This window comes from Cottoperca gobio, chromosome 19 (assembly GCF_900634415.1).
Source record: "Cottoperca gobio chromosome 19, fCotGob3.1, whole genome shotgun sequence".
NCBI classification, from domain to species: domain Eukaryota; kingdom Metazoa; phylum Chordata; class Actinopteri; order Perciformes; family Bovichtidae; genus Cottoperca; species Cottoperca gobio.
Genome location: NC_041373.1, coordinates 19,984,955 through 19,997,454, shown reverse-complemented (window position 1 = coordinate 19,997,454; position 12,500 = coordinate 19,984,955). Strand labels below are relative to the sequence as shown.

General features: G+C 41.0%; 3 protein-coding genes across 4 annotated transcripts in view; 2 read left to right on the top strand and 1 right to left on the bottom strand.

The window, feature by feature from the left end:
* wbp2 (WW domain binding protein 2) overlaps positions 1-1,173 on the top strand; it is a 7,575-nt gene extending 6,402 nt beyond the window's left edge. Inside the window, exon 8 of the mRNA XM_029456939.1 lies at positions 419-1,173. Within this exon, the coding sequence (XP_029312799.1) occupies positions 419-466 (48 nt within the window). The 3' untranslated portion in view covers positions 467-1,173. The remainder of the gene's footprint in view (positions 1-418) is intronic.
* Positions 881-12,500, bottom strand: part of LOC115024906 (NACHT, LRR and PYD domains-containing protein 5) — a 22,281-nt gene continuing 10,661 nt past the window's right edge. Inside the window, 7 exon segments of the mRNA XM_029456773.1 lie at positions 881-4,817; positions 5,065-5,282; positions 6,141-6,230; positions 6,319-6,487; positions 7,208-7,438; positions 7,624-7,719; positions 8,592-9,037. Of these exon segments, the coding sequence (XP_029312633.1) occupies positions 4,509-4,817; positions 5,065-5,282; positions 6,141-6,230; positions 6,319-6,487; positions 7,208-7,438; positions 7,624-7,719; positions 8,592-9,037 (1,559 nt within the window). The 3' untranslated portion in view covers positions 881-4,508.
* The window catches only part of mrpl38 (mitochondrial ribosomal protein L38), a 3,326-nt gene continuing 2,710 nt past the window's right edge, over positions 11,885-12,500 (top strand). For both annotated transcript variants that reach the window (XM_029456931.1, XM_029456932.1), the window contains exons 1-2: positions 11,885-12,045; positions 12,422-12,500. The exon at positions 12,422-12,500 is cut by the window's right edge and continues 110 nt beyond it. In XM_029456931.1, the coding sequence (XP_029312791.1) occupies positions 11,961-12,045; positions 12,422-12,500 (164 nt within the window). In that variant the 5' untranslated portion in view covers positions 11,885-11,960. The remainder of the gene's footprint in view (positions 12,046-12,421) is intronic.

Here is a 12,500-nt window from a genome sequence, read left to right as displayed (position 1 = left end):
ACATGCAGTCAAGCTTCTCAACACACACACGCATGCACACGCACACACACACGAGCCTCTACGACGTGTAATGTTAGACATCCAATCACCAGCGTTATAGGATCGTGCTGCCTGCTTATACTGTGTAGAACTGAAGCAATTCGGCTGTTGCCTAAAAGTATAGAAGTTTGGTACCCAGCCCTGCTGATACACATAAGTAACACAAGTTAATAATCATAGTATAGTATGCATAAAGTAATATTGTAGTAAATAGTATTAACATTATACATAGTTTAAACCGTCATGTGACTGAACGCTGTGATGTTTAGTGAAATACTTTCCACGCAACAATTAGTTTGTGTAAAAAAGCCTTTAAATGTTGAGAATGTATTTGTGTGCAGAACTATTGTCTGAATCTCTACGCGTCCTCTCTGCGTAGGACAAGCCTCCTCCTTACTCCCCTCCAGAGGACAAGAAGAACCAGTAACCTGCTCCACCTCCATCCTACTGGATCACCTCCTTCCTTTGTCTTTAACTGGACATCAGGAAGGCCTCAGTTTTCCTTTTTACCATCATTCCCTTTTACATTCTCATTAATGATTCATATGTTGTGACCTTTTACTTTATGGAAAAAAGTTAGAAATCTTTGAGAGAAACAAGATGATTGTTCAGGCCAAAGTGGTCAGGACTTTATTTCAGTACGGTCGACAGGTGTCCCAAAAACTCATCTCGCCACCCTAAACTTAATGTTGCGACACTCACTTATAACTTTCTACGACTGGATCTAATGACGTTAATTGCTAATCTATTCAGAGGCAAACTGAATGCAGTGTTTTATTTTTCTATTATTTGTGTGTACAGGCTTTTAATATGTAGACGAGAGATATTTTTCTCAAGAACACTAACCTAGCTTTTGTAAAGAGAGCAGATTGCTTTGAAATGTTTTACTGGATGATTTTGGTGGACCACGAAGATTAGAGCAGCGTCGAGCCCCCGCACTGAATCCCCTGATCCTGGATTAGAGCAGAGGAGGGATTATCTTTGTAAATGTGCAAGTACAGAGCAGCCACTTCCTGTTTGTCATCATGCCTCTGAACTAGGGATGTCACATGACCAGACATTTAGTCGTCGATACCAGTTTAATTCTACGATTCTCGATGCCACGGTAAAATAAAATCCCCTCTACTTATTACCGTTTGCATACTGTCTTTTGTTCTGAAGTTAAACATATATATATATATATATATACTTCCCTCTAATATCTGTTTTATATTGCTGTGAAAACTTCATTTATTCAAGTTTCTCGCCAAAAACTAAATTTAACAAGACTACGTTGAACACATCATGATAACGTTATAATTTCCCTTCACACCAAAACACATTTTTACAACTCTGGAACCTCCGATCACCGGCTAACGGCTAACGCTAACATTAACTAGCTAACGTTAACTAGCTAACGTTAACTACAGTTGCGTCTATAGTGAGTTAACTGCGTCCGTCTGACGGCGTTAGTCTCGAGCCCTGGCGGTACTTCGTGACATCCCTTGGTGAAAACAACGACGTCACCTTTTCATTCTCCTACATTTCTAACATGGAAACAAACACGAACATTTTCTTTGTGTGGTTGCGATCTTAACTCCGAGGTCAGTGTTTGAATCTGATGCCCTCAGTATCGGAGCCTCTTCCTTCCTCTGTACTCACTTATCTATAAACTGTATCTGTGGCACATCCGTGGCTCTTTGCACTTTCTGAATGCTATGCATCGGGCTCCTGTTTGCTCCGTCATGGCTGTGTGTATTATAATAATTATAATATTAAAGCTCTGAATTTATTTCAAACTAATTTATTGAATAATTCATGTAAAATGGCTCAAAAACAAACGCATGATCTCAACTAATGCATGTATGCATTGGATTTTATTAAATGGATCTTGATTCATGTGACACAACTGTCTTTGTCTTTATTTTTCTGTTCCAAGTATTCCACTTTAAACACGAGCATTAGAGCAGAGGTTTCCAACCTGGGGGGTCCAGACGCTAAACGGGGGTCGCCAAAGCTTCACGCCGGGGTCGTGAGGCTTAGATCAGGGTTTCATTCATTTGTGAAGAAAACTAAGTGACGTTGTTTTTAAAGCGCCAGGGACAAGAAAACACTGAATGTCAAAGAATGTATAATAGTTTACAAAATAAAATACAGAGAATTTATTAAAAGTTCCTAAAAAATAAGAGAAAGTGTTTTTATGGAGGATTCACAGGAAATCTGCGAGATTCAGCAAATTGCTGGTTTTACACAAACTTCCTGCAGATGTTGATTCACTATGTTTTATCAGTTGGTTGTTGTTAAGCCTTGAATATAATAACATGTCAGTCGGGGTTGCAAGTTTATTCAATGATAGAAAAGGGGTCCTTTAATAAAAACGGTTGGGAACCACTGCTATAGTGCATTTTCATACTCAAACATTCCAGCAGGAGGGTTATGTTCGATGTCTTGAGGCTCAAACAGCCAGAAATGTGCTTTTCCCTTCTCAGAGGCCGTCGTCCTCGTCCGGACAGATTGTGCAAATCCACAGCAGATTCCCCAAAGACAAACATGATTTAAAAAAACAAAACAAAACGGTCAAAAGCCCGTTAAAAACATCTGTACAGTACAGCAGACTCATCGCAGGTTCGTTTGTGCATTCATGATAAAAAACATTGTGTCTTCTCAGTAGTAATGTACAGCCCACATCGCTGATTGTAGATTTAAGATGACTAAACCTGCAGTGTCCTGAACGCACCACTCTGGGGATTACATCCCGCTCAGAAGCTACGAAGGTTAAGGGAGAACAAAGTGCCTCGAGATTTAAGACTTTTAAAATAAAACGTAAGACCAATTGTACGCATCCTTTCCGGATCCGTGCGACGTCCATGCGAGAGGGATTATTAAAAACAAAGATGTTACCAATTATTTCCCCTTGTTTTAGCATTTTAATACCAATTAAGGCCTTACAGTTAATTAATGAAGACCTTTGAAGGATCTGCGGGAAGCCTGAAGGAAAAGGTCAACACATGGCTTTTCACAGCTTCGGTCCCTTCCTTATATGTTCTGCTCTGACTTCTTATATGTGCATCTATTCCATCTCTACATTAGAGGAGCAGACTTGATTAAAAAAGACAAGAGGCCAGTTCGAGGCTCTGATCCCCGGAGGAAATGAGCTTCTTCACTTTCTTGCAGAGAGAAGACAACGCCATGTTTGTTCGCTCAACATGAAGCTCATCTTAGAATAAAAGTCTCCAACCAGCAACTCTATGAGAAAATGAAAATGTGTAGTTTTATGGAAGGTTACATATTAATGCAGGGTTCGTACAGCTTTAGAAGAGTACGATTCAAGCACTTTTAAGGTGTCTGTATCAATAAATTATTTATTTTGTTTACGATTCTTTCACGCGGAGACAACAAACATAAGACGACGGGATTGTTTCATTTCAAATATTAAAGATTTGTTGTTGTTGTGAGTGAAACACCAGATCAAAGCTTTGTTTTGTTATTTACTTAATAAAGATGATTTTTTTGGGCTGTAAATGGGATTTGAACCCGTGTCACTTCAGCAGGTGAGCTACCGAACGCCTGAAAATTAAGCATTTTTCGAGTGTATTAGAATTCAACCTTGAAAACAGTTCCAAACTTTCAAGACTTTGTACGAAAGCTGTTTATGCTAAGCTAGGCTAACCGACCGGCTTCGTATTCACCGTACAGACATGACGCTCGGCGAGAAAGCAAATAAGCAGATCTCCCAAAACATCAGACAGCTGTCAGGCACAGTAACACCTGACATACGTGCAACACTTTCAAGGTTGTGTGTGTGTGTGTGTGTGTGTGTGTGTGTGTGTAAGACCAGCCAAATGGAACTCACTCAACACTTCAGGGTCAAGGAAAATAGTGCAAGAGAAGTCTCGACACAATGATACACGTCAGCTTACAGCAGCATGACCTTCGGATCAATGAGTTATCTGCCCGCCGTAATAAACTCCAGTTTGTGTGGTGGCGGTTCAGTAATCTGGCGGTTCAGTAATCTGGCGGTTCAGTAATCTGGCGGTTCAGTAATCTGACGGTTCAGTAATCTGACGGTTCAGTAATCTGACGGTGAAGTTCCATCTTTTCTAAAAATCGAGGATTATTTCAAGCATAATTTGAAGAAAGAAAACTAAAACAAACCAGAAGGATTTAGTGTCCTTACAATGAAACCCTCGTCCCATCGAGGCGCGTCACTACAGACGATTCAGAAACGCCTCGCGCTCCAATCAGAGTGCGTTTTCATTTGCTCGCTGCTCACATGCGCACCAAAGGAAAACAACGCATGCTAGCGATGCGTTTGTAGTTCCGTGTCTCAGGTGTTTCTCGGTGGAGAGCGCCGGGAAGACAGTCAGTTCTTAAAACAACGTCATTGTAAAGACAACACAGACTTTTTAAAACCCTCCTAAATGTTGAAGGGGGGGGGGGGGGGTCCTCTAGTGCCCATGTTTGATAGTGCTTCCTATTTCTGAGTGGGCTCATGTGGAGCAGAGGGTGATGCTGACCCCCTCTCCTATCCAGCAGGCGGGGAACAGCTCCCGGCTGAAGGCACAGTGGAAGGCGTGCAGCCTCGTCTGCCCGTCTCCGTAGTACGTGAGCGTCCCCGCCTCGTAGTCCAGCAGCATGCCGATGCGGCTGTGCTGGGAGGGGCCGAGCAGAATCTCCCGCCGGCCGTTGTGCCAGGCGCAGATCTGATGCTCGTCCAGCTGCAGGCTCCAGGACAGTTCGTTCATACCCACCATGCACCTCTTCCCCTTCTCCTTCCTGGGGATGGTCTCGTAGGTCACCTGAGGAGAGGAGGGCGGTGGATTATGTTCCGTACGAAGGAAACAAGAAGGCTGTGCAGGAGTGTGACTGTTGAAGGGTTAGTTTAGACTTTATTTAACACTCTAAGACTTCTTTACCAAACGTCTAAGACTACATATATATGAAGTTTTATATAATAGGTCATAAAAACAAGAGGAAAATCCTCATATTTGCAAAGCTTCACTTTATCAGCTCGCGTAGCTTAGAGGAAAGATCTGCGCTCTTTACCCCGAGGTACGCCCAGGGCTTGGACAGCTCCAGCTCCCAGTAGTGCTGTCCGTGGGTGAAGCCCTGAAAGCAGAGCACCTGCCAGGTGTGATCGAAGCGGGCTTCGTGGACGGGGACGGGGCGAGGCCCGGAGGTCAGGTGCTCCGCCCTGCGGTTCTCCTGGGACAGAGACAGGTGACCGTTGGCCGTGCGAGGGTCAAAGGTCAGAGCGCATCGGTCTGCAGAGAGGAAGAAAGGAACAGATCTTTACTAGAGCTAACGTTGACATTTAAACGATTGTGTTTGAAGCTGCAGATAGAAGCTGAGGATACACTAACATTCTAGCAGTAGATTCAAACCCCCGACCAGGCAAACACTTTGGGCATCAAGACAATATAAAGAGGTTTAATGCAGCGCAGCCGAGACTGCAACTGAAAAACATTTAAATGCTGCATTTGAAATGTTAGAATATTTTTTATGAAATACTATACTATGACTTTTAATGACTTTAAGACACATTATACTCTGATTTGTTATGTCGTGGATATGCATCGCTCACAACATATATGAATCAATAAAGCACAGACACACATTATGAGAACACTACCTGCTTCCAAGCAGCCGAGTAGAGCTCCGACTCATGAAGAGAATCTAGCCCTTATACGAGTTGTTCATCAACACACACACTTTCTGCAAGTCAAGCTTTCAATCATCAACACTTGTCCAGACTCTATGGCGATCATCTCTCTATGCCAGGTGGAGGTCATCTTAACTTCCTGAGGGCCTCATGTTATGTCTTCAGACATGAACGTGTGGTATACATCATTAGTAAACTTAATGACTAAGACATTGATTATTAAGGCTATCGTAACAGACACAGTGCACTATGAATAAAGACGCTGGTTATATTATCTGCCCACAGAATTCACCACTGTTGTTGTTGTTGTTGTTTACATTCCTCCTGATGCAAATTAAAAAAGGAACGCACTTTTTGTTTGGTGGTCTTCATCTGCATTTCATTTTGCAACTCTGTGTTGCACAATAAATAATCTGTGACGCGGAGAACAAGCTAAATATTTGGAACATGTTGGACTTACAAGCACTGAGGCCCTCCTTCCCCCCCGGGTGGCACGGAGCCGCTGGACTGGGAACCACGGCCAGGACCGGCCTCTTATCCGGAGGAGAACCTGGACACCAAAGACGTTAATTCAGAACAGAAAGCAACGTTTGGGGAACAAGCTGATGGAAATTCAAGCGAGAATACAACATCCTTACCGTCTTTGTCCGGACCCACGGCGGTGCTCACGGCCTTGTCGAGGTCCTCCGACACCAGCTTGGAGACTCGGGACAGAACGTCCGTGACGCCGTTTAATCGTTCCAGAAGGTTTGGAGTTACGTCCGTGGGAATATCTTTGAAACGTGGAACTTCTATGACCGTTGATTCCTGTGAAGAGATTTAGCATTTTGATGAGATTTCTTCCCCCGCGGAGGACGGCATTAATGTTTACACATGGTTCTGACAGCTTAAGGCAAGTTAGACTCAAGACTTTGTTAACGTACCTGTAAAAAAACAAAAACAAACAGTTTAAATCACTTCCTGCACAAACGACACCGAGCCTCGCAAACACCGGTTTCACCCATTCTGCAACATCTTGGTTGAATAACCAATTTTCTTTGATTCTGCACTTCCCCGTGTCGTCACTAACGTCAGGGAGTCTAAAGATGGCTCCACCATCCTGCTCTGCGTGACGTTAATGTTACCAATTCAAAGACATTTTAAACATAAAGATAAGACCTTGAGGTCGTAAAATGTCTTAATTCAAGTTTTTAAATGTCTCAACACTAAGACAGGAAGTAGGATTTTATGGATTGTTTTTTTCTGATGTTGCAATTTAAAATCTCAAAATGAGACTTTTACGGATCCGCGGGAACCCCGTCTCATCTCGCGCTGTCACCCGACTCTCGTCCACTTATCATCATGTCTGAAAAGTAGATGCACGCTTGTTTCTGCGTGCCGATACGCTTGGTGTATGTAGTTTGGTAGAAAGAAAGTAGTTCCTACATGAAACAGCTCACAACAAGGTCTGTGGAATATCTTAAGAGATATTGCTGTTGATCTTTCCAGATGTATTTTCTTTGGCGTTTGAATGGTAGTGTGACCTACCTTGATGAGATCTGTATCGGAGAGGTTAAGCACAGCGGCGATCTCTCCCTGGCTCTCTCGGAGCTCCTGGCAGCGCTCCTCCAGGTCAGCCAGACGAGCCTCCGCCTCGGCGATGGCGGCTTCTCTCTGCTCCTCGATGAAAAGCTCCGCGGCCTCCTGCTTCTCAGACAGGATTTTAATCAGCGTGGAGAACTTGGTGTTGACCCAGGAGGACGTCTGCTCAAGCGTCACCTGTTGAGGGACAATGGGAACCCACGGTTAAAGGTGTGAAGTCCTAATTCTTTGTTTCTTACATTTACCTACAATAATATCAACTTTGGACTTCACCCTTTGACTACATTTCAATATGGCTTGGAGTAAAGTCACTTTCAGTTCGAAGCCTTGCGTGTACGCTCAGAGGGAAACTCTTAAATTACCTTAGCTTGACTGATATTATCAGCCAAATCACTTATACTTTTCTGCGTCTCCTCAGTGAGTTTCTCCACCTCCTTACTCTTCCTTTTCAGCAGCATCTGTAAAGAACACACCTCACTTTCAACAATTTACTTCACAGTCACAAATAGGGGCGTCACGATACCAGAAATTGAGTAGTCGATACCAATACCAGTGAAGTTCCACGATACTGATTCTAAAAACTAAAAGACAATAAATCCCGTATACTTCAACATAAACTCCTTAATTACTGTTGAATACTGTTTTTTGTTAGGAAGTTAAACGGCTCATAATTCCCTTTAATATCTATTTTATATGCTGTGAAAACATCTTCAAACAACTACAGAAATACATTTTATAAGATTACATTTGAACACATCATGATAAGGTTTTACTTTACCAACACACATTTTTATTGAATTGGAGCCTGAACGCACCTTAATACAAGTCGATAGCACCTTCGGTAGCGGCTGCTAGTAGCTAACAGCTAACAGCTAACAGCTAACGTTAACTAGCTCTCATTTCAACACAGATCTGTTGTTGCATTAGCAGGAAAAAATAGGGTTTGTCTCCTGGACATAGTGAGTTTACTGTGTGTGTGTGTGTGTGTGTGTGTGTGTGTGTACTGTGCGTTTGGTAGAGAGAGAGAAGTGGATGCTCAGACAGCAAACAGCTGTCAGGGAGGGAGAGAGGGAGCAGAGGAGGAAACCTGCGGTCCAGGGCGCAGGGCCAGGCTCGTGTGTTTTAGGAACTGATAAGCAGAATCAAAAACATCTTATTTCCTTTAGGGTTTTAACGCGTTGACGGGACGCCGTTAGTCCCCCAGCACATACGGTACCCTATGGTACCTGGAATATTGGCATCGACTTGGTACCAAAGTGTTGGTTCTTGTGACCCCAGTAATAAATCCATGTTACAATACCAGCTAAGAAACGGTGTTGTGTTACTATACCTCTTGATTTTCCCTTTCGGTCCCCAACAAGACCTTCTCGTGGTTCACACATTCAGAGATGCCACACTCGCAGCACACAGACATCTTGTCCTGCCTGCAGTAATAAACCAGAGGCTTTTTATGGCGGTCGCACAGCAGCATGGCTGTGGTCCCTTCGCTCCCCCTCACGGAAGTCTCCCGACAGGAGGAGCTGTTTGCCGCCTCCGTCAACACCGACATGGACACGTTGCGCTTGAGAATCGGTCTGGTGGAAAACTTCTCATTGCAGATCGGGCAATGAGGTCCGATGTCAGACTCTTTCTTGGTGTCCCAGTGGAGGGTGATGCACTTTTGACAGAAGGTGTGACCGCAGGGGATGGTGACAGGGACCTCGAAACGCTCCAGGCATATGATACAGTTCAGGTTTGAATTCTGAGAATCCATCTCTGAAGAAAGAGCAGACATCTCTGCAAAGAAAAACAAAGAGGATGATCACACACTCAAGTGTTGGAATATTATGTTTATGTTTTTATTTATTAATAACTTGCATGCAAAGATTTGTGGCAGATTGTTTTTGGTCCATTTTATCTTTCATCTCTCGGTTATTCAGCCGCTGGTGATGTTTTATTTTGAAGGGGAAGTATTTTGGTGACATTATGAGGACATACTCTTTGTCAATTAACATCTCACGATTAGCTTTAAATACGACTAAATCTCTTAATATTTTTACATTATTTATCTCCACTTAATAAGTGTTTGTGTGTGTATAACATAACGTTATCAACTGGTATTGGTACCAATGGCTAACCTGGCTAGAACTTGGTTTTTCCGACTTGTTATAATAACAATAAATAATCATCAGAAATGTAATCCGGTTAATTTTGCTATATACACCATCACTACAACGAGTCTGTTACCGGCTTTCTTTTGCCTGCATTAACCAAATGTAATGTTATTCAAGCTGCACGCAGCGACGCAGGAGAGCAGAGGATTAACATTGGAAAGACACTATTGCCTATTATGGTCTTTAACAGAACTCGACTGGACCTGGACCTGGACCTGGTCTTGACTTGTTAGGTTGGTCTTGAATGTATATCAGACAAAGTGGGTAAAGGGTAGAAGTCTGTTAAATGAAAACAACAACATCACTTTAGTTTCTTCAATGCTGTTCAGCTCAATGATCCCTTACTAACTACATATGTATACAATAAAGTTGCATAATAAACTGGGTGTAGGGCTGTACAAACATAACCTCTTATGATGCATGCAATGCTAAGCTATTAAAATAATAACACAGACTAGTTTGCCGTTCAGTGATTCAGGTTAGCTAGCTCATGTGATTGCGCGAGGATCCATTGTAAGTTCGTCTATCATCAATATTGTTTGATTACAAACAGGCATATATTTATATTAGCTGATAATATGTTGGGTTCATGTTACTGTAGTTTTAATTTGTAGATGTACAACTTTCAAAACAATATCAAACAACAATTAACCCAAACAACCCATGTTTTACTGTAATACTTTAAAAACAGTAAAACACTTTGACATATTACCATATCCAAACTCCAAAACTATAAATACTCGATATAATATCGATATAATATCGATATTATGTCGATATAATATCGATATTATATCGATATAATATCGACATAATATCGATATTATATCGATATAATATCGGTATAATATCGATATCGTGACGCCAGATACATAATTGTCCAGCACAAATATCAGTGTAATATAACCGTACCACCCCGCGACAGTAACTGCTTATTAGGACGTTAATAATATCACATTTTAAGCCCTTTTTATAGAAACAGTTTCTCAGAATGACTCATGAAGTTGCCCCAATGTTTGTGTTTGTTAGTTATCGGCGCACCGTTCAGTCCAGAAGCTACCGTTAGCTAGCTTACCGTTAGCCTGGTATCAAGTCAGTTGACGTTAGCTAGGACGTAGGGACACAATAACTGTCCACATATTAAAACAGTGTGATGATTTAACTGTACATTAACGCACAGCTTTACACTAAACACTATATATATATAACACAACACGAGACAATGTTCATTCTTACCACTTCTCTACGTGTTCAGCATCTGTATGTAGCATGACGCGTCACTGATGACGCGGAGTGATGCCTTCAGGTGCCCTCCAGAAAATTCCACCACAACTGCAAAGATATTTTGAATATCCAGATTTTAAATTATGAAATAGAAGTCGGTTTGGAGTCTTAACCTCTTACAGTGTGGGTGAATTTACCCGAAAATACAAACAGGCGACATACCCAAAGTAAATTAAAAGCTGCTCTTCAACCATTTGCAGCATATGCATGGTTTTGGTCTCATTTAAAAGATAACTCATAATTAATAGTGGTCTGAATATACTGAATTTGGAAAACACAATAGGAACATAGCATCAAGTATTACCAAGTTCAAAACAACATCGACCCGTTAAGAGGTTAATAAAATGTATTATGTTATCAACAAAACTATAAAGTTTAATTTAATATCACACATTTATCCGTTAAACCAGGTGCTTTCAAACGATATTGATGGAAAATGTGTTTTTTGTTTTATGAATGCTGATGTATTAAATTATTTTGGTGAGATATATAGAATATTTCTTTAAAACTGGTTCAATTATTCGTTTAGTAAAAAAAATCCATTATACATTTTTATGTTAAGAATAATATTGACTGTAAAAGATTGTTTATTTTTATATGGAAAATACTTTATTCATAAATGCAAATTGATTAAAAGGAAACCACACATTCAACAATTCAAGATAGAAATCAGACACTATATCAAAACATTACAAGAATACGAATGCAATGAAAACAATAAATGTGTGTAAAGCCTTAAACGTTTGTCTTTTTTACACGGTAACTTTGACAAAAAGTGTCACAATAATACAATATAGCATGTTTTTATGGTAATTAAACAAATGAATAGTCCATGTGAACTAACCACCGACTTTTGTTAACACCTGTGTGAATTAAATACTTGACAAATGAAGGTATTTTATCATTTTATTAAGAACTTTAGTGCAAGTGGAAAATTACAATTTCAGGTGAAATTATAGAGAATACATAATACATTTAGTTATTATCAATTAAGACAACGTAATTGTGTATCACGAAACAGACGACAGACTACAAATGATCATTTATATTATATATTATAACGGTTAGTTTTACAGTAAGGTTAACTAATAATTACTCACAGTACAAATCAAAAAGTATAGCATTATATTTCGGATTTTATAAGATAGGTGTGGTAATATAAAGATAACGTAACATTGTCTTTTTTGTAGACTACGTTCAGTATACGTAAAACGTGCCGTTTGGCTTCTCTCGGCCACCGTACATTAAAAAAAGATTCCAAGATGGCGCTGCGCACTGTCTGCGCCGCTGCTTTGCGAACTGGTCCAGATTTAGGGGTCAATAATGCCAGGACATTTGTCACAACAGGTATTGTAACGCCTTTTTCTCAATTATATCGTGTTTACATTTAGGAAGTTCGTGCCCTGGCGTCAGTATTGCGTGTTTGTCAGGTTAAATCTGTTTAAAGCAGACCCCCGTTACATGCTGTCCTCTTCTGTGGGGATAGACATGTCACCAAACTCCCCAGAGAAGTGTTACAATTAAATGTTAACTTAATGGTACAGTGGTCGACAAAAGGTGACACTGTCAAGTAATAGTGTCAGTACTGATAGGGTTATCTATGTCACATATCGGCTAACATTGACAATACAATGGCATCCTATTCTGGGCGTTAAGGAGGACCAAATATTAAAGGTGAAACAATTGCTATGTAACTAACTGTTGGATGTCTCCACACGAATAGCGTTCCTCTGCAGGCGGAAAGCCCCTCTGGGTCCAATGCCAAATGACGAGATTGACGCCAGAAACCTGGAGTCTTTAGA